Source organism: Apis cerana, linkage group LG1, assembly GCF_029169275.1.
Source record: "Apis cerana isolate GH-2021 linkage group LG1, AcerK_1.0, whole genome shotgun sequence".
Classification (NCBI taxonomy): domain Eukaryota; kingdom Metazoa; phylum Arthropoda; class Insecta; order Hymenoptera; family Apidae; genus Apis; species Apis cerana.
The window spans coordinates 13,770,576-13,795,593 of record NC_083852.1 but is presented as its reverse complement, the minus strand read 5'-3'; the positions used below and the strand labels follow the sequence as shown (position 1 = coordinate 13,795,593).

Sequence of the window (25,018 nt, the reverse complement as noted above, 5' to 3'; positions counted from 1 at the left end):
CTACTATTAAGATCATCAATTATATTGTATTATGATGAAATAAAATGAAATAAAAAAAAAGGATATATGAATCTTAACGACAGGAGAGCTTAAGTAAACTGAGTATGAATCAGACTTGGACTCATTAAAAATGATTAAACTATATGTGTATGAGTGATTTATTATTATTATTATTAAATCGAATTAAAAAAACGAAATTTTTTTTCATCTCGAAACACTTTTTCGAGAATTCTTGGAATATTTCTACATCTTCTGAATAATAAAAAGCTTTTTTTATTTACAAATACTGTAATGATGTAATAATTTTATAGAGTTCCTTCTCTTATCTTGTTTATTTTGTTTATTTTGTTTTCAACGAAGTTAATTGGAAGAATGTATGATTTTTCGAAAGAGTCGCATAAGTCTATTAACATAGCATTTAATCTCGTAATCACATCATTTATTTCGATCACTATTTCATACGTTGTTGACAATAAAAAATAAACTTCGTCGAGCGAGAAGCAAAACATAAAAAATTATTTATTATCTACATAAAAATTATATTATCTACATAAAAAATTCATTAGAGATTATATAAATTCCAATCAATATACGGTGTGCTTGATGCTTGTGATTGTGATCATGTGTTTAAGTTTTACTTATTTCATAACTCGTCGGTAAAACGCAAACGATTGTACATACATTTCAATTTACAATTCGACTAATTTGTATATTAAAATATTCTCCGCGAAATCTTTAACGAAACAAAATCCTCGATAAAGTGTTATTTTCATTCTATCTTTTTTTATTCTTTTTGTTCATTCTACATATATTCTTATTCTTTTCATAGTATTAGTTTAGTTTAGTTTATTCGATTCTTAATAATCTAGTAAATCATAATATCAATTCGAAAAATGAAACGCGCTTATTTAGAAAATATTTTTTCTTTATCTTATGGCATACCATGCCTTACAGCTTCTTCAACCGACTTCATGGAACGAAAATTCTCGGTGAAAGGAGAGAAACTGATTGATGGTGGGGAGAAGGATAACGCTCTATCTTACCGGGTGCGGCTAGCTACGTAAAAATGTAATTTTAAGGTCGGCATGCTTCATACTTGACTACCGATATTACGATTTCATCTATTAATTCAATGATATTAAGTATTTTCTAAATTATTTATTATTTAAGGTGTTCTAATCAATTAGTTATTCTGTGTTTAGTTTTTTATCGTAAGAAATCGGGATAGAAATCGAATAAAATATATATAATAATGAAAATAGTTGAATATTTTACTATTGCCATTTTAATAGTTTTTTTATACATAGTTGCTTTCCTAATATGTTCTATTTTTTTCTCGTGAAAATCAAAGAGAGAGCAAGTTTGATATAAAGATACAGAATATTATTGTATTCAATCTATATTTTTACAAATCTAATTTTTATATATTAAAAAATTATTTACATTATCTAATAAATTTTAAATGTGTTTACAATATCGTTTCAATTATTTGGAGATAATTGTGGTTAAACAGTGTTCAAGGAAACGAAAGGAAGTAAACGCTAACGTTTTTATGGTTTTGTAGTGGTTTTTCGTTACGCGTGGGTATCGCCACTTGAGTTCAGTAAACGAGGCATATTCTATCGAATCTGAAGTATGCTATAGTTTTTCATACTTTGTGAAACAGGAAATGTAATTTTCACTCATTATTTCGTTCGTCTTTAGATTCTGTACTCTCCTGTCGTTTTAATTTTTATTATTTTCATCGATTAGGCAGATATAAATATTTTCATTTTTGATGATAGTCTTTTTTTTGAAAATAAATTAATTATTTAACAAATAAGCTTTTACTTTTTAAAATTTATGATAGAAAAAAAAAGTTGCATTACAAGAAAACGATATATAAATGATTATGATTTTGATTTACCTGTAATCTTAAATCTGGAAGGATCAGCATAGTTTTGAGTTTCTGGTTATTATTAAAAACAACCGAATTTGATAAATTTATAGATTATTCTTCGTATAATATTGTATCACAGGTTGTACTGTTCTTTGAATTCTCGATTTTTGCCTGTTTTTCTGATCTTGAAAAAGATTATTCGCTAATTCACTAATTAATATGAACAAATAGATGATCTAACGGATGCTAATAATCAAGATTCTTTTTCGAAGAATAGTTTAAAATGATCGATGCTTCTCAATCGCGCATACCAATTAATTAAACACCGATAAATCCATGTTCTTCTATAATCAATTTCATAGTAAAAAACACTAAATAAATTAATAGCAAATTCACATTTCACTCGCGTAAACAAATACATTCAAATACGATAGAATTAAAACAAATTTAACTGGATGAGATGTTATAGAAATAGATGCATTCGATATTTCCGCAATGCATTTCTTTTCTATGAGAAAGCGGAATTCCCAGGGCCGACGAACGGTGTTGCTCGCGCAAAGGAGGGAGTATCAAACGAACTAATGAAAGAAATGAGAAGGGATATATATATATAAGAAAGAGTACGAGAGAAGAAAAGACTAACCAAGAAGATCACTCGATTGGTTCGATATCGATCAAAAGACGAATAACGCACACAATATAATCCACTAATTTTTCACCTTCCACAATTTACTCTAGTTAATGACCGATTGAATCTCTTTTCTCATTCGGCAAATTTCGCTTCGACTCGTGACAATCCGACCGACTACGCTCTCTTTCGGTCACTGTCGGTTGTTTCGTTTTTTAATATTATGCTCCATCATTAATAAATATTTTAAAAAATTATTCGCGCTTTTTTTTTAAATCTGAATATAATTAAATTATTTTGAAATTTATAATCTGAGATTTTATTATGAACTATATAGATTAATTTATTAATTTTATGACGAGTTATAAATTTATCACGTTTATTTAATATACGAGTTTCAGCAATCTTTCGACTGTTTTATAAAATCTTTCATAAATTTTTTATAATTTGAAATGATTGTTTCTTGACAAATTTTTAGTAATCCCTATATTTCATACATTTTTATGTATATATTTTTATGTATTTATTTATTATTTAAAAAATTTATTATATAAATTTATTATTTATTATTTAAAGCAAATTGAATAATCGAATTCTCTTGATTTCCATATCTATGCTATGATTTTTTTTTATTAATATCGACTGTATCGATATTTTATTAATATCGATTGTGTATTTTTTATACAATAAAATAAAAAGACTGTTAAATTTTATATAATTTTCTTGCAACTTAATAAGTATAAAAATTTCTTTTACTAAAAGTTTTTTATAGAAAATTTATATGATTAATGATATATAAGATAATTATAAATAAATGAGATATATGTATTTTCTTTATTATAATTTTTCAAAATTATTTTGCAATAAATAATTTTATTCTAGATCAATACTCTATAATTTCTAAATTGAGAAAATCAAAATTTTATTTACTATTCATTTTACTTTTTGAATCACATATTATAAATACATGATTGCGAATTGTGTCCATTTAATTCCTTGTTACCTATCGTAATTTTTTGAGAATTTTTTATTATTACATATACACATGCGCGCGCATATAGCATAAACATATTTTACACATACACACGCACGCACGCATACGCACATACATCATTATATTTAAATCATTTTTGAAGCACAAGTAAATTGTAATTATTTGATTGATGATTGAAAGATAGCGAAGAATCAATGAAAAAAAACATATGAATGCATTATGTTGAATGAATAAATGTATTAAATATTTTACTATTTACGATAAAATTAAAAATATTTATATTTTATATATATATGTATAAGCAAAAAATTTAAATATCGTCTTCTATCAAGATATTTTGAATATTTCTGATTTCTGATAATATTTCTGAATTTTTAATTCAGAATTAAAATTTATTGAAATTTATTGAACGTTATACACGTATAAATATTTTGAAGAAGTTTTCTTTTTCTTCTAAATTCGTTATTTTAGAACAAATTATAATGAAAAAATGTTACTATTATATTTTTATTTTTATTGTATCACGTAAACGTATACGAAATATATTTGATTAAAATGTAATATATTTAGTAAACGAAACAAATAATGTAAATCAATTAGTAAAATTAAGAAATAAAAAGCGTATTTAAAAAATTTGATACAATACTCACCCTAATAAAACGTAGTTTATGGGTATCATTTTCGATGATATCTCCTGACACGATAGGTATGTTCATTGTATATTCTTCATTCTATCGAGCGAGCAATATGTATCACCTTCAGAAAATAATAACACGATTCAATTGATAAACTATTCGAAATCAAATAGAATGTTTCGTCCACGATATCAATATTTCTCTATTCTTTAGTTAATATATTATAAATGTAGATGTGCAAACAAAAGACTACTGCTGCAATCAAATAGAGATATGGATCAAAAAGTGAGCATCCAATCTGTAGTGTCAATTGTTCGTTCAATTCAGATTCGATATTATACAATTTACTATTCGATGTGATATGGATAGAAAATGCGTATGTTTTTCTTCTCAATAATGAATTTAGATAAAATTACAGTGCGAGCCAACGATTTAAAATATTTAAACATTTAAAATGTCGCCGGATAGATAGGCGAATTGCATGCTTATGTGTTCACATGTCAAAACTGTCGAACATGTTTTAACGTAAATATTCCGTTTTAATGTACGGTTATGAATCAAGCGGAATGTGACTGCTAGGAAATCAGAAAAAAATGACTGCGAACAGTACCACGATTAATGCACTAAAATGTTGAGACGCTAAAAGCACGTCGTTTACGCGTCAACTAGCTTGTTGACCGTACACTCGTTTGCCCGATACACGCGTGTACCGAGAGATAGGTTTTCTCGTCATACGAATATATGTGACCTCGTCTGTTTGCAAATGGATTCAACTATTTTCTCACAGGTGTGCGCGAGTATAATGACGCGCACGCGTGTGCGCGCTCGAGAGCACCATCGCATGTGCGTATGCGCATATATATGCCATATACCATCGATGTGCCGTTGCAAGGCTTCTCTGTCGTTGTTCAAGCGACAATTGAAAAGACCGAAGAAATAATCGCAATTAAACCATACAATGTATTATAAATGTATTATAAATATATATTTATTCGAATTGATTCATCTTTATTCAATTCTATCCAATTTGATATTATTAATTGGTTTACTTTATTTTCATTTTATTATTATTGATTTATTATTATTTGTAAACAATTTTTGTTAAAAAAATTGATTGGCAGTTACGCCAATGTACATAAATATATACACGCAACGCGTTTTGTAATATTGATTGTCGCTCGAACAATAATACCAATCAAATACCACACCTTTTACTTAAAGGTGTTTCTATTTATCGTAAGGTAAAAAAAGAAAAAAAAAAAACGTTACGATTGTATTGATCGCAATGTATTGATACTATCTAAGTTCACATATTCACAATATAGATACAAACTATTTTAAGATCCGATGTTAATACATACAATATAAACAATTGAACTCGAGATTCGAAAAATAAATGATCTTTCATTATTTTAATAGCGTCAAAATATATCTTTAAATTCATTTGAATTTTTACAAATCAGTCCGCATTTAAACATTTTACGCAAAAATGCTTAATATTATCGCATAATTCACTTTTTTTCGACGCTTCATTGATTTGGCACGGTTTGAAAGGTTTCGCGACAACACAAGAATTCGATTACTGATACCGTTTTCATATAATCGAACGAGGCTAATCGATCACCGTGCTCAAGATCAGCCGTCTTTGGATTAACGCAGAGAAAAAGATCTACTGTGCGCATATTATATATGTATATGCATATTTACATAATATTATTTCACAGTTGTAAAATGTATGTTTTCTATTAACGGAATTAAAGTTCAATAAAAGTAAAAAACTAATCAAGAAGTTGAAAATTTGATAGAAAATTTAGTCGAGTTATTTTTAAATATTTTTTTTTCATTGTCATTGAAATGCTTAGAATTGTATTATACATGTTACGTATATCTACGAAACAATTGCTCTAAACATATTAGCCATAACAATAGGAAGACTGCTAGATTAATCATAATTCGCAAAAATCAAAGCTTATTCTTCCGCTGATACCGAATAAATTAGTATCGAAAATTCACGTGTTTTTTAAATTATTTGTATTTTTTTTTACCGATTTATCATTTATTGATAAAACAAACACTCGATCCATCACAGTTTTGAATTTAGGACGGAAACAGGCTATTCCATGGATTATGCCGAGCTTATAAGTTCTCTGTAACAATGTTTGTTAGGCAAAGTATTATTTTGGAAATAATCCCTTTTTATAATTTTTTAATACCTCTTCCCTTGTCCAAAATCTATCTCATTTCTTTTATTAAATTCGTTTTCGTTGTGATCTTTTCTCGTTATTATCAAACATATCGTATACGATAATCGATTTTGAGTATCGGAATACGATACGTGCATGTATATATATACATATATATGTATATATATATATATATATATGTGTGTATATATATATATATCGCGAGAAGATCTGAATAGATATTAGTTATTATATCTAAATACTTACGTTGAAAGTTCTCTTCCTAGCAAACCAGTTCCAACTAATCCGGTACGCGATCGACTTCTATTAAGTTGAGCTCTTCTTTCTGCTGTAAAAAAGAAATATTTACGTCGTTTATATCCGTCTTTCATACACTTGTATGCGCTATATTAACTTGCATCATTTTGCGTCATAAACTTTGCATATCATGTTGATTAGAATTATCTGTTGCGCGCAACATATCAGTTTTAACGAAAATAGTTTAAATACTGATCGATAGTACAGGAAATTTTCTTTATTAATTTGAAACTTACGATATTTACAACGAATGCAATTACAAGTGATCATGTATACGCGTATATGTATTTGATATTTGTTTCTATTTCGATCACAGAATATAGCACAGCCTATAAGTTTTTTCTTGTAAAAACAAAACAATATGTATTTTTCTTCTTTTTCTTCTTCTTCTTCTTCTTTTAACTTTATTTTTTTTTTATTTTCTTGTTTCAAATGATTAGCAAAAACTGTTTCGATAATTGATGTAATATGATTTCTCCAAAAATAAAAGATGAAAAAAAGAAAAAGAAGTACAAAGGAAAAATAATGTTTTTTTTTAAATTCAATGTAATGAGAATTATAAAAATTTAAAAAAAAATATATATATATATAAAGAAAATAAGAAAAGAAAATATAAAAAAAAACAAAAAAAAATAAAAAAATAAAGAATAAAATATAATAATGTTAACGAGATAAAATTCAGTCTCGCCGTTAAAATTACATAGATACAATGAAATACAATATGAAACAGTTATAGTTATGTACATTTGAAAAAATTATGACAACAACGCAATCATTTGACAAATCTACCAAAATTTCCAAATTCTTTTCCGATGTTTTTTCTTTATTGAAACGATCTGTTCAGTTTCGGTTGTAATTATAAAATTGCATTCTTGTTTAGTCGATATCGAAAGCGTGTCTTTTTTGAGCGCAAATATCGAACAATTTTTTGGGGTATTATTTGTCAATTTTAACTGATGAAAAGTATCAAGATTATTATTAATTCGAGATTCGATAGTAATAGGTTGTGTCATTTGAAAAGTAAGTTCATCCAACTCAGTCATTTTTTCGTTCGAATTCAAGATCGGACATTGAAAGAAACACTTCAAAGATGAAAGTTGGCTATTCGAATATTGTATAGATAAATCATTTTTATTTTCATCTTTCCAACAAAATATATCGTCTAAATTTTTTTTTTGAATTAATTTTAATGGAGTTGTTTTATCAATTTTAGTTGCAATATTGTCCATAGATTTCGATATTCTATTATCCGATTCGAATGCATGGAAAAGGGAATGATTTTCGATCAGCGAAATACTTTCGCTTATAGGACTACCCAAATAGTTGAACAGCTTTCGTGCTTTTCGATTATCGCTAGATCTCGAATGCCTTTGTTTACGATTCTTAACAACACGCCGCACTATACTGTTTCTTTTACGTTTCTTACTTACTATAACTTGTCTTCGTTTAACTGGGCTAAGCTTTACAGCTGTACCTATAGAAATCGTTTGATATGGAGAGGGTGAAACTAAATTCGATTTGACATACGTCGGTGTATGTTTTTTTAGCTCATCTATCACAAACCCGTAAGATGCAACACATTGATCGGAATTATTTGATAAATTCGAGATATCATCGAAATTTCGAGATATTTTTATAGAAATTTCTCTTTTCGGAGTTTCTTCAAACATTAATCGATCGATACATATTTTTTTGGATGCGATTTCACTTTGTTTTTTTCTCTTAAATGAACTAATCCTAGATAAAAATTTATCTTGTTTAGGCGTTCTTGTGACATCAAGTAATAAACGCTTATAAAAATGTTGATTTTCTTCCGGTGTTGTATATTGTGTGAAACCAGAATTTTTTGAAATTGTAAGCATATCACGAGAAAGAGAGACGTTTCGCGTAATATTATTTTGATTTCGTTTAATTGCAAATCGCTTAGCTTCTCCCGATTGATACAATTTAGCAAATAACAACTTCTCCTTCTTCGTAGATTTCGTTGAAGCGTATGCAGTCCTATACAACTTACCACCAGCAGCGCGTGTTTGACGTTTCCGACGTTGATCTGGTCGACTAAACGCGGAACCAGTTTGAAGAGCTTCCATTAAGCTATCCATAACACCTTCCTGAGTTTCATGTGCATTCATATCGACAAGTGCTATTTTCCTTGCTACTCGAGCTGCTTTTTCTGCTTCTGCTTTTTCTCGCGCCTCTCTCGCTCTTCTTTGCTTTTCTTCTGTTTCTCTCATCTTTATTATTTCTTTTTGAGCTTGCTGCAAAAATATGCATCAAAAATAAATGTGATATAAGCTTTATTTTTTGATTTCTTTACTTACCATGAAATCATCTTTAAATGTTTTTATATCACCAAAAAATTCTTCTATTGTATATTTTTGTTTATCAAAAGAAAAAAATTCGGAAATTTCTGTGTATAAGCTGTCCATATTTTTAAACATATTTTGAAGAACTTCGTAAGATTCACGGGCTTTTTTTGCAAAAGGCTGTATATTCGATATGATATTTAAGAAAAACAATGTAATAAAGAATATAACTCAAATGAATATAAAAAACTAAAAGAATATAATAAAAACTCAATCAAATATTAACGATATTTATAATTATAATATAATGATGAAAAAAATATAAAAAAAAAAAAGAAAAAAAAAGAAAAAAAAAAGGATACACCCATAACATGTAAAAACATATCTTCATCAGATTGTGGTATTTTGGCATTTGATAAATCTTGTTCGAGATTTCGAATACTAGAATCCATTTGTCGCAAAGTTCTTTGTACATTTTCTAACGAAACTCGACTTGCTCTATCTACGTGTGCCAATTCTTCTGTAAAACTAAGACACTCTGAGAATTTTTGTTCTATAGTGTCTACTAAATAATGCATTAAAGTCTGTTTATTATCAACATCTTTAGTGCTAGTTAACTGAAAATTAAAAGAAATTATTATTATATGATAAAAAAATAAAATTGAGATTTTGTTATATTGAATTACAAACATAATTACAAATTATTGGAAATTACAAACACGATTTACAATAAGAAACAAACCTTAGTAAGAAAACTAATTTCAAATCCAAATGCTTGACCATTCTTTGAACCAGAATTCATATAATTGCCAAGCAATAGGATCAATTCCAGAATTCTGGCAAATTTTTTACTATCCTTTACTTCTTCGCAAGCTGCTGTACCTGCCACTATATCCGGTTTTACATCTTGCACTAATTCTTCGTATCGCAGCATAAAACTTAATGATCTCAGTCTCGGCAACAATCTCTTGATTGTCGATATCTATAGTACATAGACTCAAAAATATTTCAAAGAATAAATAAAATAGTTGTTTCAAATATTTAGATACAGTTTTTTTTATAGAAAACATTTCGATCAAAGATTGCTCGAAAAATGCACTTACAGTAATACAAAATTGTTCAGCTTCTGTTAAATCATCGTATTGATCTTTATAAAAATGAAGTTTTTTTAATTGATCGGGTGGCGGTAAATACTGTATCAGTCCTTGAAGTATATTATCCGAAATAACGGGTCCTTCACATTTAAGTAAACAAGACTTTACCTCTTCATATGACATATGCTTTAAAGTACCATTAAGAAGAATAAGAATATTTTGAGCAGCTTTTCCATCAAGGACTTTTAAATCTTTTACTTTTTTTGATGCGGCTGATCTACATAATGAAAAGCATCACATTATCAACGATCTTTTAAAATTTTCGTGTTTCAATAATAGAATAATTATTAGCTAATTACTTATCGACAACATCATCAATTTTCTTCCCACTTGGTTTTGATGCAAACTTTAAGCTTAAACCATTTAATATTTCGGGACTGGCCAACTTATCCTCTTGTACTTTTATCCAAAATGATTTTTCGGTGAGTTTATGTGGCATGATCTACAACATATGTTGTATTATATAATAATAATGATGATGATGATGATGATGATGATGATAATAATGATGATGATGATGATGATGATGATGATAATGATGATGATGATGATAATAATGATGATAATGATAATGATGATAATAAATAAATAAAAAAGATTATCATATATAAATATTTACTGCTTTCCAATTTGCTCTTTTCAATGGTGCATCGACTTCCCATTTTTTTTTTGGCTTCAATCCTAATGGAAGTGATTGTGACGTGTTAATGGCGGAATTAATTCCAGCCATCATTGGCGGTAGTGGACCTGATTGTGGCATTGGTGGAGGTTTAGGACCTGCTAGCATACCAGGCATAGGTGGTGGTGGTGGTCCTCCTAATCCAGGAAGTGGTGGTGGAGGCGGACATAAACCGCCTGGTAAAGGTGGTGGTGGTGGAGGTGGCGGTGCTATTATTATTCCTGATCCACTCGCATTCGGAAGCGGAGGTGGTGGAGGTGGAAGATTACCAATTCCAGTCAAACCCGATAGGACTGAACCAATTTTCTGTTACAAATCAAAATAATTACAGTTGATAATAGTTATAAGTCAAAAAAAAATTTATATTTATATCAAATAAAAATTCCAAATGAAAATTTCATGATAAACTTACCGCATTACCGTTAGTTGATTTTATTCCTCCTTGCTCCAATTCTCTAATTTTATTTTCTGCATGTTGAAGTTTCGCTTCTGCTTCTTGTTTACTAGCTATAGCTTCTTCTAACTTTTGTAATACTTCAACCAATCGCCTTTCTTCTTCTACTCGCGATTTTTCAACCAATGTGTCGATCAATGGTTGGACATCAATTTGAAAGCGCTTAGTTGCACTAAAATCCGGATCACAGCCTGAACGGTGCAACACAATTTGTGATACGCATTCTTCTATCAGTTTATAATAGGCCGGTCTATTAGAAAAAAAAGAAAATAAAAAAAAGGAAAAAAAAATAAATAGTATGCAAAAAGCTATGCTTTTTCCTACCTGACTAAAGCATCGTCTCTGACGAATAAAAGATGTTGAAGTATTGATAAAAAGTATGGTTCAGCAGATGTTTCCATTACCATATTTTTAATTACTTCAAAACAATCATTTACATCATCCAATTCTAATCGTACATGATCAAATCTTTGTACAAATTCTTCATAATCTTCCTCTTTGTGATCATTGAAAATTTTTAAATGTCTAGCTAAATCTTCAGATTCATTTTTTTCCAATGTTTCTAAAATATCGGCTAAACCAACTCGCATGATTTCATTTCGTAAATGCAATCTAAAATCTAATTCTTCGGCCGAAGAAATGATAGAATTGATAAGTTGAAGGCACTCCACCTATCAATCAACAAGTTGCAATTTATATTAAATAATAGTAAACATTTTAATAGTAAGTACTAATGAAAAGAAAAAAAAAAAAAAAAGAAAGAAAAATGAGAAAAAGAAAATAAAGGAAAAAAAGTAGCAATAAAATTGAAAAATGAAAATGAAAAAAAAATTATAGAGTGATTATAAAATATATACTCTTAGATTTTCATTCTTCTTATTCATCAAACCCTGCACAATAGGTAAAAATCTTTCTCTTCCCTTAAATTCTCCGTTCATGGTAATCGCATCCAAAACTTTTTTATGACTATCGCTTGAAATAAGGCAAACTGCACCAAGCAGTTTTACAGCCTCTGACATAACGGATGGTTTTGTCGGTTCCAATGATCTAGCTACGATCGTGAGTGCTTCCTGATGAGCCAACATCTCTTTTATACCAACAGTATTATTCATAATAGCTTTCAAACATCGAATGCATTCGTACTGTATACGTTCATATCGATTGTCACTGTTATAAAACACAAAAATATCAATTTATCGAAACTAATTACAGGAAATAAAATAAAATAAAAAAAAAAAAAGAATATTTTCATTGAACTGTTCAACTATTCGAAAAGAAAAATCAAGCATTTAATCACTGACTATTCAATTCAATGTTCAATAAATTTCACATGATTTTTGATTTTCGATTAGTCGATCAGTACTATGGAACATCACATAGATTATCATGCAATTAAAGAACAAACATTAACATTACACATTTTGTTCTTTAATGGCAATTATCGAGGCATCAAAATATATATGCAGGATATTAATATATTTATGGAATATTTTTGAAAGATCGATTCTGAAAGTTAAAACATAAAATTTATATAAATATTTTAATTATTATATAATTTATAATTATTTATATAAATATTTAAATTTATACAAAAATATTACTTAAGTTATAAGAAGTTGAAATTTGCGTTAGATATAAAACAAGATGAAAATAATAGTTTTATCTCCGAAACTGCTGTTTCCCCATCATCTTTTTCTAGTTTTATTTAATTTAAATATAAAATTAAATTGCTTATAATAAATAAAAGCTTAATAATAAAATTCAATCAAATGTAAAATTTTTACACATCAATTTTTATATTATCCATTGTATAATCTATTCTATAAAAATATTCTATAAATATATTAACATTCTATTAATTTATATAAAAAACAAAAAAATTTTTTTTTGCATAAAATTTAAAGAATCTCGCTTATAAATTATCCATATAACGCATACATATATATACATGTATAATATTACTAGTGTTCTCATATATATATATATTTATACATCGGACGTTATCATATACTAACGTGCATCTATATCATTATAAAAAGCTAAGAAGAGGAAAAAAAAAACAATGCAAAATATTCTAAATTGCTATAAAATTAAAACAAATAGTATTTTTACAAAGATTACCTATTATAATATATGAAGGCACTGCAATAGAATAATATGAATATTAGAAATTCTTAATCGAATAATATTAAATACCAATGCTATGATACATAACATAATAATCTTTTTTATGAAAAATACTTACTTTCGATAGCACTCGTTGAGCGTCGCTAAAACCTGTTTCAATCCTTTCGTACCAAATTCCTGAACCCAACTTAAAGGATTATTCGTCAATGCTATTCTTAATGATTCAATGCAATTATAGATTTTGTTGACACTTAAATCAGGTTGTGCCAAATACTGAATATAATCCGCAGGTTTATCAAATTTTGATTTATTCTCTTGAATGCTACCTTTATAATGCAAAACCAACATCTCTCTTTTCTTCGCTTCCGATTGTTGTCGTAATGGTTCTTTTTTTTCTTCGGTTAAATTCATATTAGCCTATTTCGATAAAAAATTTAATTATTTGAAATCATATATCATGAATCTAAAAATAGATTTTAACTTACCAACATTTCTTCAAATTTATCATTTACTGTCTCTTTATCCATTCTTTCGATGATACAACGTTGCTGTTCAATCTCATTGAAATCATCACCGGAATGAGGTCGTGGTATAGTATTGTTTCCTAAACCACTTCTGACCCCACCTCCACGCCCGGATTTTTTTGGTCGGCCGAACCATGTGTCCAGCTACAACAATAAAAAAAAATAAAAAATAAAAAATAAAAGAGAAATCAATTATAAAATTGTTATCGTTCTAATTCGATGTTAATATAGCATTCACTCACGAATAGGGATGATGATATTACATTATTCGACTTTCAATTCGTATAAATTATCAAGAAATGAATGTAATGTTACTGCATTATTTTTAGAATTAATCCCTTTCTTCCCTTTTCTTTTCTGTCTTTGTTTTTATCTCTCTTCATTGCAACTTCACAATTTTATTTGAAAATAAATTTTATTCAATCTGTGATCATTAGTAGAAAGATTTATAAAAAGAAAAAAGAAAAGTGTCTTATCGTTTATGGTAATGGATGCATAAAAATTATTCAGTTATTTTTATTGAATAAAAAAATTTTGATTTCTCTTTATCTAAAATAATTGACTTGTTTATAATACCGTTTTTTATTCATAAATATATTATAATAGTAAATATATAATAATGTAAAATTTTTCAAAGCTCAGATTCTTCGAGATAAAAAATTTTTTAATAAGTTCTCAATATATGACAATCCAATAAAAAATTTCGATAAAGTATAGTTTTTCGTTTTATTTCAGAGTAGAGTAATGAATCGGCAAGGCAAGTCACGGCACGGTTGTTTCGTGACCTTCGCACAAATCAAGATTGGTGCATGCGAGCGCGTCCCTTCGGACAGATATTGAATCATAGAGTGAAATGTTTTCTTGGGTTAACGAGCGAACAGTATTAAATCGAAAAGTAGAATCAAGTTAACGGCACCATCATCGAGTCATTGAACAGATTGAAAGAAGGGAAAATTGCGTTGGCCTCGATAAAATCCAAGAAGCGCGCCTGCATAATGATTACAAGTCTACCTACGATCAACTAAGTAAGTAGATTGCTATCGCATCATGTCTCGCAGATTGGTCTTCATGCGTTCATACCTCTTGATGCGAATAAAACGAGGAATTATTTCATAATTTTTTTATTTATATTGTAAACAATTTTTTCTAATGATTTTAAATTCTTGTAATCATTTTATCTTCACACTTTTTTTCATATATTTCTCATACTTATATACGAATCCATACAAATTGTTTCCTTTATTTTTGTCTTTACTTTTTTAGGAATTTTTAGGACAATAATGTACAACATAATTTGTTAAAGAAAAAATAATTATCGGCATATAAATGTGATAATTGGCAACTTTAACGAAGGAGTGACAGTAATAGTGATTCACGTTCAAAGTTTCCTATATCATTTTTTGACGTCATAATCGTGAATAGTTCAAGGTTGCGATAATTTGAATAAAAATAGTATTTTAATAGTATTTTAAAATTATTTCAATATTGTTTGATGCCTTAAATTTACAAAAAATATTTTGTTCTTTTTATTTTCAAAATTTACATTAAAAATTAACTTTCACATTATATATAGATTTTATCAATTTATTGATAACATTATGCGTTAACGAATTGTTGTTGATATAAAGTACGAGAAAAGAAATGTATACATGGATGAGATTAAAATTATGCGAATGAACGATGATATAATCTCTATAAGTGACAATTAACGCGAGTGCTTTCGTTCCATCCTTTTCTTATTATATTTTATATCTCTCGTTAATTATTTTGTTTGTGCGCAAAAAAAAAGAAAGAAAAAAAATTGTTATTTGCATATCTTAAATATAATATATAATATATATAATTAAATATATAATAATGCTTTTTGTATATTTCTTGATTATTTATATGATAAATTGTTTGAAAATAAAATTAAAATTTTTTTAATTAATTAATAATAAAAAATTTTCATTAAATATTTTTAATTAATTTATAAAATGTGAAAAAAAATTTAAATTTTAATAATTATTAACAATTATTAAAAAAAAATAAAAAAAAAAATTCTGAAAATGGGAAAAGTCAATATGAAATAAAATAAAATAATGAAAAAAAAAGTATATTGAATTAAATTGTTTTGGTTATTTATTCTAATATATATCGCGCAAAACAATTTTTTTCTATATGTGAAATAATTTATTTTGAACGATTCATCGTAATGATATGTAATAATATTTTATTTTTGAAAAATATTTTTCAAATTATATTCGAATATTCAAACAAATTAACAAATTAATGAACAAATTAATTTTATATGATAATATACCTAAAATTAAAATTTATTTCGAATGAATGTTTATTCTATTATCATATGAAATCCATAATTATAGCAAGAAATATAACATATATGTATGCTCATTCATATATATATTCTATTCTATATATATATAGAGTGTGTGTGTGTGTGTGTGTGTGTGTGTGTGTGTGTGTGTGTGTATCATATGTATTGCTGAGATTTGAATTAAGAATTTCAATGTTATTTATTTTTAATTGTATTCTTATAAAAACGATTTTCAAATTAATAAAATACCATCATATTTACATGATAATAATTTAAATAATTTAAATAATTCAATACATTAGTCGTTTTAAATTATTTTCATTGATTGGTTTGTTTGAATATTATTAAATATTATCAAATTGATTATTTTTACAAACATGATTCGATCATAAAAGTTATTATCAATTTCTATATCAATATATATTATATATTATATGTATTATATATTACATATATTATATAATATATTATTATATTATCTCTTTAATATCAAGAGATATTTGTACTTATATGCAGAGACATTATATATGTCATAATTTATTTAATTTTTTTAAAAATTTTATAAAAATTGATATCATATAAAGAACAATTTTCAAATTTTATCATTAAATGGATGATAGTCGATGAAATTCAAATAAACAATATAAACAGAATTAAAAATATTATTTTATTTTCTATTTTTTTTCTGTATTTCTATTTATATTGTAATGTTAATCATATTAACTTTAATTTTATATGTAATATAATACTTACAAAACCTGTAGATGATTTATCTTTTCTGTTGGCCATAGTTTAATCTTCCTCGGTTGTTACCTTCTATTATACATTGTTTTTCTATAAAAGATATGAAAAATTTTTTATAAACATATATTTATGTAAAGTAAAATTTATTAAATTTCTAATAATTATTCCTATATTAATATAATAATTTTATATTTTAGAAATAATTTAAAAATTTATAAATTATTTATATTGATATTTATTTTATAAGAAAATGTTTTTATTTGAAAAATCTAACAGGTGGTTCCAAAATTAACAATTTTATGTATGATTATATTTATGATAAGATATTTTATAATATTCCCATATCAAATAATGGTTTAACAAATTTAAATTATATATTATCTAATTACAAAATTTCTAATCATTTTCGATTCTAATACATTTTAATTCATTGAAATAAGATTTTATAAAAATAATAGAAAGAAAGCAAAATATAATACTAAAATAGTAAAATTATTTTATTATATAAAAATTTAATCACATAACACAATAAAGAAACTATCAAATTATAAAAATAATCTAAAAAAAAAAAGAAATAACATTCAATATTATATTAAAAGAAAAAAAAAACAGAAAAAAAATAAATAATTCTGATTATATATATTTTATTGAAATATAAAGTGATTTTTTATAAAAATTATTTTACTTACCTAATATTACTTAAAATTTTATTTGTCAAGACATACAATTTTAGTAATCACAAATTCAATATTATTTGTATTAAATTAATCGGTAATAAAATTTAACAATTTTTTTTAAACCATATAAAAAATACTTGTAATTTCTCGAGCAAACTGAAATGACCTTTCCATAGATAAATATTCATTTCATCCGTTATGACAATGGAACACCTGCCAATGTGAAAACAAGTTTTTAGAAAGAATCACTAAATTATTAACCAAAATTTTTACACTTCATAATAAAAAAATAATAGACTAAAAAAATATTGATAATAAATATTATTAATTAGGAAAAGAAAACTGTTGTATCAGTTAATATATGTTTGTTAAATGAAAAGTCGTACCGAGTAGCATGCGAGAAACGTTACTCACGCACAACAGCGCCAATGAACAACGAATTGCAAATGTCACTTTTTCTCCATATCTACGTCGGTATTGTAGAAATATTTTTATCATTATTCACTATTGCCTTTTATAAACTCTTTATATATTACTTTCTAATAGTAAATGCAATAAATACAATATATTTGATCTACATAAACATTATATCATTTTTCAATATTAATTTTCAATTATAATTTTTATTTGTTATTTATATATATAAAAAAATATATATTTTTAAATAATTTTCATTTATATATATATATATATATAATAATAATAAGAATCAAAATGCAAAACATTTTTTTGGTTTAATGATTTAATTTAATTTAAACTATATTGATTATATAGATACATATTGAATTAGAATTATTACTGTTAATCACATCAAAAATGTATATAAAATACACGATTTTATTAATGTTCATATATTAGAATAGTGCTAGAAATAAATTGATACACAAGTATCAATTTTCAAAAAGATATTTATATCTAAATTCGTTTCTACAAGAATCTCATAAATATCTCGTGTAAATATAACGTAAAATTCTATAAAAATATATTTTTAATAAAAGATGAAAAGTGTTTTTTTAATTGATTCAATCTATCTTACGAAATATTTTTTTTCCCTCTAGTTCATCTATTTCTTTTTTCTTTTTTTCATGAAATTTTTTATTATATTTATATTTAAATTTGCACTATATAAAAAGAAATTGAAATACTATTTCATATAATATATCAACTATTTAATATCAGCTATTATATATTTTATGTATTTTATTTTTTATATACATAAAATTATTCCCGTATTTGATTTTAAGAAACAAAAAAAGAAAAAAACCAAAAATTTACGATTGTATATACTTACAAAAAATCTACGCATATACGTTATGCGTTAACGATCTTCCTATTTAATATTATATGTATTCTAAACTGCTTTTAATAAAATAAAAAATAAAAAATACATCGACGTTTTATTGTTTTACAGTATACAACGCGATATTATCTGGACGCATGTGATTAGGATAAAAAGATAACATATTTCGCAAGATTATATGCAAGAGATAATGCAAATTAAACTTTATAATACAATTTAATTTCAAAGATTAAAAAATTTGTACAGTCTCAACAAATATTTTTCATCCCAGAGTAAAGAATTGAAAAGTACTCGCTTTAGTTTAATTATCATTCGATCATTATTTTACAAATGATAAAGACATTTCATTTCTTACGAAATTTCAACTAACCTTGGTTTGCAACGTAAATGACAGTGCTTATGTGTTTTACATCACATTTCTATATCATATTGTATTATTTAATGTTTTATAATTAATGTATAAATATAAGATTTACCAAAAAATTACTACGTAAAAATTTATGAAACCTAAAAACTGTTCTATTAAATATCTCCTAAAGAGAAAATAATTCGCAATATTTAAAATTATGATTTTATGTAATAAAAAAAGAGTATTAGCGTTGAATTTCGATGCAACGCAATATACACGTAATTTAAATTATTATTATTAATTAAAATTAAATCTATGATTCAGAAACCGAGTTAAATTTTCGATTTCATAATCATTATAGATATTGAAAAATAACATGATCTATCTTTTTTTATTATTTTTATAATTTCTTTTTATCCTTTTTTATTCTTGCAAAAATGATCTAATGCTATATCACGGAGGCAAAAAATAAATTCTCTTTTTCGCATCCGATTATAAAATATATTCATTCATCGCTCTATGTACAAGCTAAATGTACATATGAGTTTATAAATGTATACTGCAATAAAAGTAAACGTTCATACTATGCACCAAAGGCCGTGTAGTCATATGTTGTAAATCGCATTCCATGCACTCGCTACTTGATATTTTTGTGACTATTTCATTCATAGTAAGTATGCAACATTTTATTTAATAATAATCCTGCTCTTAAAATATACACCAAATGATTGAACAGACATTGTGAAACAAATTTGCAAACAAATAACAGATAAAATGAAATCATTGAATTTATATGTCTGCAATGTTCATGTTATAACTTTATCAATGAAAGTTTTTAATTCGCTAATCGTTACACAAAAACATTGCAATATTTTTGTTTCTCATAGAAACTTATAAAAACTTACATAATTATTGCATATGTGATTTTTGCGCTCTTTCGGTTTTTTAAAGATATGGATGAACAATGTTATTTTTATATTATAATTATTTTTACGTAAAGATTAATTAAGTATTATACAATTAATCTTGTTTAACAAATAGTTGATTTCATAATAACATTTTATCCTATCCAAAATCTTAAATGAAATTAATAATTTATATTTATATTTTAACGTAATCTATCTTTTTTTTTTTTTTTACAAATTTATGGATATTCTTTGTCATTTATTTAATAGAAATATGCGGGTGCTTAGTTTGAAACAGAACTACGAAAACTATCACTTTTCCTTCTCCATTCGTCGTCGAAAAAAATAAATCAAAAATCATTAAATCGATAATAGAAAAAGAAGGAAATAAAAAAAAAATAATAGTAAAAAGAAAATGAAAAATATTTTGTATATAAAAACATTGATATACAATTATAAATATGTTTTCATATTTATTCTGACAAAGAAGTAAATTCGATTAATGATGAATATTAATGACCCAAGTTTAAGCAAAATTTTTAGAGAACAAATTACATGCACATAAGATTGCAAAATCATAAAAGACAATATTAAAATGTCTAGAAATTGAATTATGTATGTTTCTGTTTAATGAGACTGTAATAAAAATATACAAAAACTAGAAAAGATAGAGAAAGAACGACGAATAGAGAGCATAAAATAAGATGTACAGTTTATCCAATGAATATAATTAATACCTGCTTTACGTGATATATTTAGAATAAAAAACAAAACAAAAAAAGAAACTGTAAACAAACTATAACAATTGTAAATATTATACAGATTATTAATCAATATCATATTATTTTTGATAACAAATCAGACACGATCAATATTTTGTTAAAATAAACATAAAAGATATATGTTTACTATATGAAAGTTGAGTATCAATTACTATATTTAATCATATGCAGAAAATATTTGATTAATCTTAATAATATAAAATATTAAAATATTTACGTCTCTTTTTCAATGTAATTTGTCGTTCAATCAATGATTATAAAAAGCAGGTTTAAAGAAATGGCAAAAAAATATCTAATAACGTTTAACTATCGAGAAGGATTGGCATCAGTTAATAGAAGTTCCAGATTTGTATATCTCCCGCATTTTAAATGAGATAGTCGATTCAAATGCTGATTGAGCGTATTTGCAGCAATCGGTCGACAAGGTGCGACACAGGGTGGAGTTTCACCAATTATTTCAATGATGTTTGCTATGAAAGATGACCATTCTGAAGATAAAGAATCATCCGTGGGATATAATTTTTCTGCTTGTTCAAACATCGAAGCAATTACAGATACACCAAACTAAACAGAAAAGCGTTTAAATGTTGAAATCGATATAAAAAGAAAAACAAAAAATTAAAAAATTTAATAATAAAGTTTTAAACAAACCTTGTTTGTCAAAGCAAAAGCTAAACTGTTGTTCTTGATAGGTTGATTAGCAGAATCAGACAGCGATCGAGCTAGTCGAAATATTGTATTAAAATTTTGCACAGTATCGAACCATCGTTGAAATTCCGAATGCAGGCTTATCAAGTGGTGAGAATCTCTACGACCTATAATAGCTAATCCTCGAAATATCGCGTTCCATAATTCTTCTAATTGATTACGATGATCCGTTACATTCAAATATGGCAAAAACCTCAACAACAGTGTCTACGATAAACAATAATATTCGAATGATCAAAATATAATTTTCTTTCTTTTTTTTTTCAATACATATATATATATATATATATATATATATGTGCGTATTTTATTTCTTATAAAGATATGTATTTTATTTTTAGCTCACTTACCTTTCCTTTTCGAATACTTAGTATGCTCGCTAATTTATCATCTTGTATTAATTGAAGAAAAGCTGACAATATCATATTTATTATATCTGAGCTACTTTTTTTAATATTATTTGTTTCATTTTCTCCTTCTTGATTTTGTTGCTGCTCACTAAGTAGAGCTAAAGGATTATGCAAGTCTTCAAGTTTTAATTGAATTATATATAACTGAAAATAATATTATTCATGCAGTAAATGCTTAAAGATAAATCGAATTTTTGTTAAAATTAAAAAAAATAAAATAAAAAAAAATAAAATAAAAAAAATAAAAAAAAATAAGAAAAAAATTAATACCCTTTCAATTTCGAGTAACAATTGTCTTGTTCGCTTTGTATCTTTTTGTTGTATTTGAGTAGCTAATTGAGGATCACTATTTGGTACAACATCCATATCAATAACTTTACGTGGTGCAATAACACTAGCAAACTGTAATTTTCCCAAAGAATTTTCAAATTGTGTCGGTGTATATATGGATTTTGAAAGTACATGATGTGGTTGTTCTCGATCTCTGAAAATAAATATAATAATAATGATTATTATTCATTTTATCAGGAATTTAAGCAAAAAAAAAAAAAAAATAAATAAATAAATAAATTGAGAGAAAGAAAAAAGAAAGAAAATAAGACAAAAATTTACCTGGAATCTCTATGATAATTATTATTATTGTTGTTATGTTTTTTATCTTTTTGCTCTTGATTTATACATTGCCTATTTCTTCTATCGCAGAAAACGATGTAATAATAATCGTCAACATATGGTTCATTTGTATTAAGTTGCAATAATTGAATATTAATTAACCACTGTTTTTCCCGAGTACTCATGAGACCAGCATATTCATCATATTCTCCTGATCCAATGATTCCATTTATTCCTTGACAGTGATGATTATAATGATAATGTCGTTGATTATTTCGATCATGATTACGATGATGTTGATTATTTTTAAAAAATGGTTGATGATTTCCTTGTTGTTCCCCATGATGAAAAGCTCTATTTTGATTTCTTTGATTTCCAGAATGCGGAAAAGAATGTTGCTGTTGTTGTTGATGACTTGTCTGATTGCTAGAGAAAGGAGGTATCATACTATGATCTGCTCGTAAAAATGGAGGTGGACATAAATTCGAAAGCGATGGTTGCTGTAATAATATGATTAATTTTAACAAAATATTTTTTAAAAATATTTATATATTTATATATAATTAATTATTAAAACTTACAGGAAAATTATTACAAAATGAACCATGAATTGGTTGTCTTTGAGCAGAATGTGGTAACATCAAGTGTGCTGCAATAGGATATCTCAGTACATTTCCAGTTTGATCTGTAAAAATAAATATATTGATTTCAAAAGAAAATAATGTGAATTCAGATTTATATTTTCTTAATTTATCAATGATGAAATTTAATCATTATACTTACTGGCTAATAATCTAGGGTGCTGTAAAAATTGAGGATGAGGAAATCTCATGTTTGGTAAAACAACAGGATGTGGAGGTATACCCAATCCTGGTGGGAAACGCGGTGGTGCAGATAAAGATTCAAATAAAAGTGATCCATCAGATTTCTGTTGTTGTTGTTGTTGTTGTTGTTGCGGTTGTTGTGTTTGAGTAGGTTTATTTAATCTAGATGGTTGTCTATTTGCAATTAATCCCTTTTCCAATTGTTCCACTGTGCATACATTTGTTATAGCTGGTGATAAAGTCAAAGGTGGTCGAGGTTTAGGAAGGGCTAAATTGGAAGGACTATCCCATACTCCAGGACGTGGAACAATACCTTCTTTCTCATCTAATACCAAATGGGATAAATTATCTTCGATATCTAAATTGGTTACATTCTGTAACAATAATCATAATTTTTTTACAAATCAGTTATAAATGATTATAAATAAAAAAAATATAGTAAATTTATTTACTTTTTTGTTTAAAGTATTTTGATGATGAGGACGATTGGATTCTGTAATTTCTGCAAGTTTTTCATGATCTTTTTCCCAATCGCCAATAGTAGCTTCAGAGCCAAAAGTTTCATCATTCAAAGCATCATATTCCTCCTCTTCTCCAAGATCATCTTCCTCAAAAGGACATTCGAGGCCATCTTCTAAACTGCTATTCTATATAAATCATAAAAAATAATATATATAAAATTAGAAAATAAAAAAGAAATATTATTAAAATAATATTTTACTATTTTTAGTTTATTATTAATTAATTATTTACTATAGACACAAAATTAATTAAAATTAATATAAAATTGTATTGAGCAGTAAAAAAATTTTGATACAAAGATAATAGCAAACTATACAACGATCATTCGCTCTCTTTATTTTGTTAAAACATCTAACAAAAAACTAAAATAAAACAAAATTATGGGAGGAAAAATTAAGAAAAAATTAAAATAAAACAAGCTTATGAACAAAAAATAATAATTAATACAAAAATAACAATATTAATGACCTTTGAAGAGATTAAAACATTGACGAGGTTATGCGATGTATGTATCTCCATAACGACTGGAAGTGGTAATGATACATACTATGTATTTTAAGAACTATATATACGTAAAAAAAAAAATAATAGAATATAAGATATAAAGAATTCGCTAAATAATCTTTGCCAATTCATATAATATGAATAAGTTATTCGTGTTAGCATTGGATTGCATTGGACACTTTTTAATTCGTTATATTCTGATGAAACCACGACGCGACTCTTGGTTAAAATCATGTACAATTTCTTAATCTTATCGTGTCATTTTTCATTATTTTTAAACAGAGATGAAAAGAAAAAATAATTCCAAGAGGAACTTGCTTACTTACTGCAAGCGACGTATCGAAACCGAAAAAGAAGTCTGCCATTTGTCGAAATTAAATGTGCAAAATGACATGTTCTGATCAAACGTCAAGCGATACGAAATGCATCAGCTGTCATGGCGGTTCACTATGTGAATTCATAACTGTATTCTAGATGTCGCAG

The 25,018-nt window shown here is 25.9% G+C and overlaps 2 protein-coding genes and 1 long non-coding RNA gene across 9 annotated transcripts in view; 1 reads left to right on the top strand and 2 right to left on the bottom strand.

Moving 5' to 3' along the window:
• The window catches only part of LOC108003548 (protein diaphanous), an 18,291-nt gene extending 165 nt beyond the window's left edge, over positions 1-18,126 (bottom strand). Inside the window, exons 1-18 of one of the 7 annotated variants that reach the window (XM_062074591.1) lie at positions 18,006-18,126; positions 17,632-17,832; positions 16,952-17,032; positions 13,843-14,025; positions 13,476-13,774; positions 13,352-13,372; positions 12,088-12,397; positions 11,555-11,901; positions 11,189-11,480; positions 10,717-11,082; positions 10,397-10,539; positions 10,047-10,314; positions 9,686-9,925; positions 9,306-9,560; positions 8,959-9,123; positions 8,652-8,895; positions 6,587-6,668; positions 4,152-4,257 (exon numbers count right to left, since the gene is read on the bottom strand). In XM_062074591.1, the coding sequence (XP_061930575.1) occupies positions 4,254-4,257; positions 6,587-6,668; positions 8,652-8,895; positions 8,959-9,123; positions 9,306-9,560; positions 9,686-9,925; positions 10,047-10,314; positions 10,397-10,539; positions 10,717-11,082; positions 11,189-11,480; positions 11,555-11,901; positions 12,088-12,397; positions 13,352-13,372; positions 13,476-13,774; positions 13,843-14,025; positions 16,952-16,987 (3,255 nt within the window). In that variant the 5' untranslated portion in view covers positions 16,988-17,032; positions 17,632-17,832; positions 18,006-18,126 and the 3' untranslated portion in view covers positions 4,152-4,253. Of the gene's footprint in view, positions 1-4,151; positions 4,258-5,401; positions 6,284-6,586; positions 6,669-6,836; positions 8,896-8,958; positions 9,124-9,305; positions 9,561-9,685; positions 9,926-10,046; positions 10,315-10,396; positions 10,540-10,716; positions 11,083-11,188; positions 11,481-11,554; positions 11,902-12,087; positions 12,398-13,351; positions 13,373-13,475; positions 13,775-13,842; positions 14,026-16,951; positions 17,033-17,631; positions 17,833-18,005 lie in introns of those variants that run through there. The other 6 variants (XM_062074588.1, XM_062074572.1, XM_028669622.2 and 3 more) reach the window with 6 other exon arrangements.
• LOC114578225 (uncharacterized) lies at positions 6,618-23,404 on the top strand. The gene is made up of 4 exons (XR_009829774.1): positions 6,618-6,692; positions 14,617-14,906; positions 23,065-23,187; positions 23,269-23,404. It is a non-coding gene; the product is annotated as an uncharacterized LOC114578225 (long non-coding RNA).
• LOC108003488 (protein PAT1 homolog 1) lies at positions 23,218-25,018 on the bottom strand. Its single transcript, XM_062075103.1, has 4 exons — positions 24,862-25,018; positions 23,962-24,156; positions 23,469-23,883; positions 23,218-23,370 (listed from the first exon to the last, which is right to left on the bottom strand). The coding sequence occupies exons 1-4, from the start codon at positions 24,898-24,900 to the stop codon at positions 23,249-23,251; spliced, it is 771 nt and encodes a 256-aa protein (XP_061931087.1). The 5' UTR covers positions 24,901-25,018; the 3' UTR covers positions 23,218-23,248.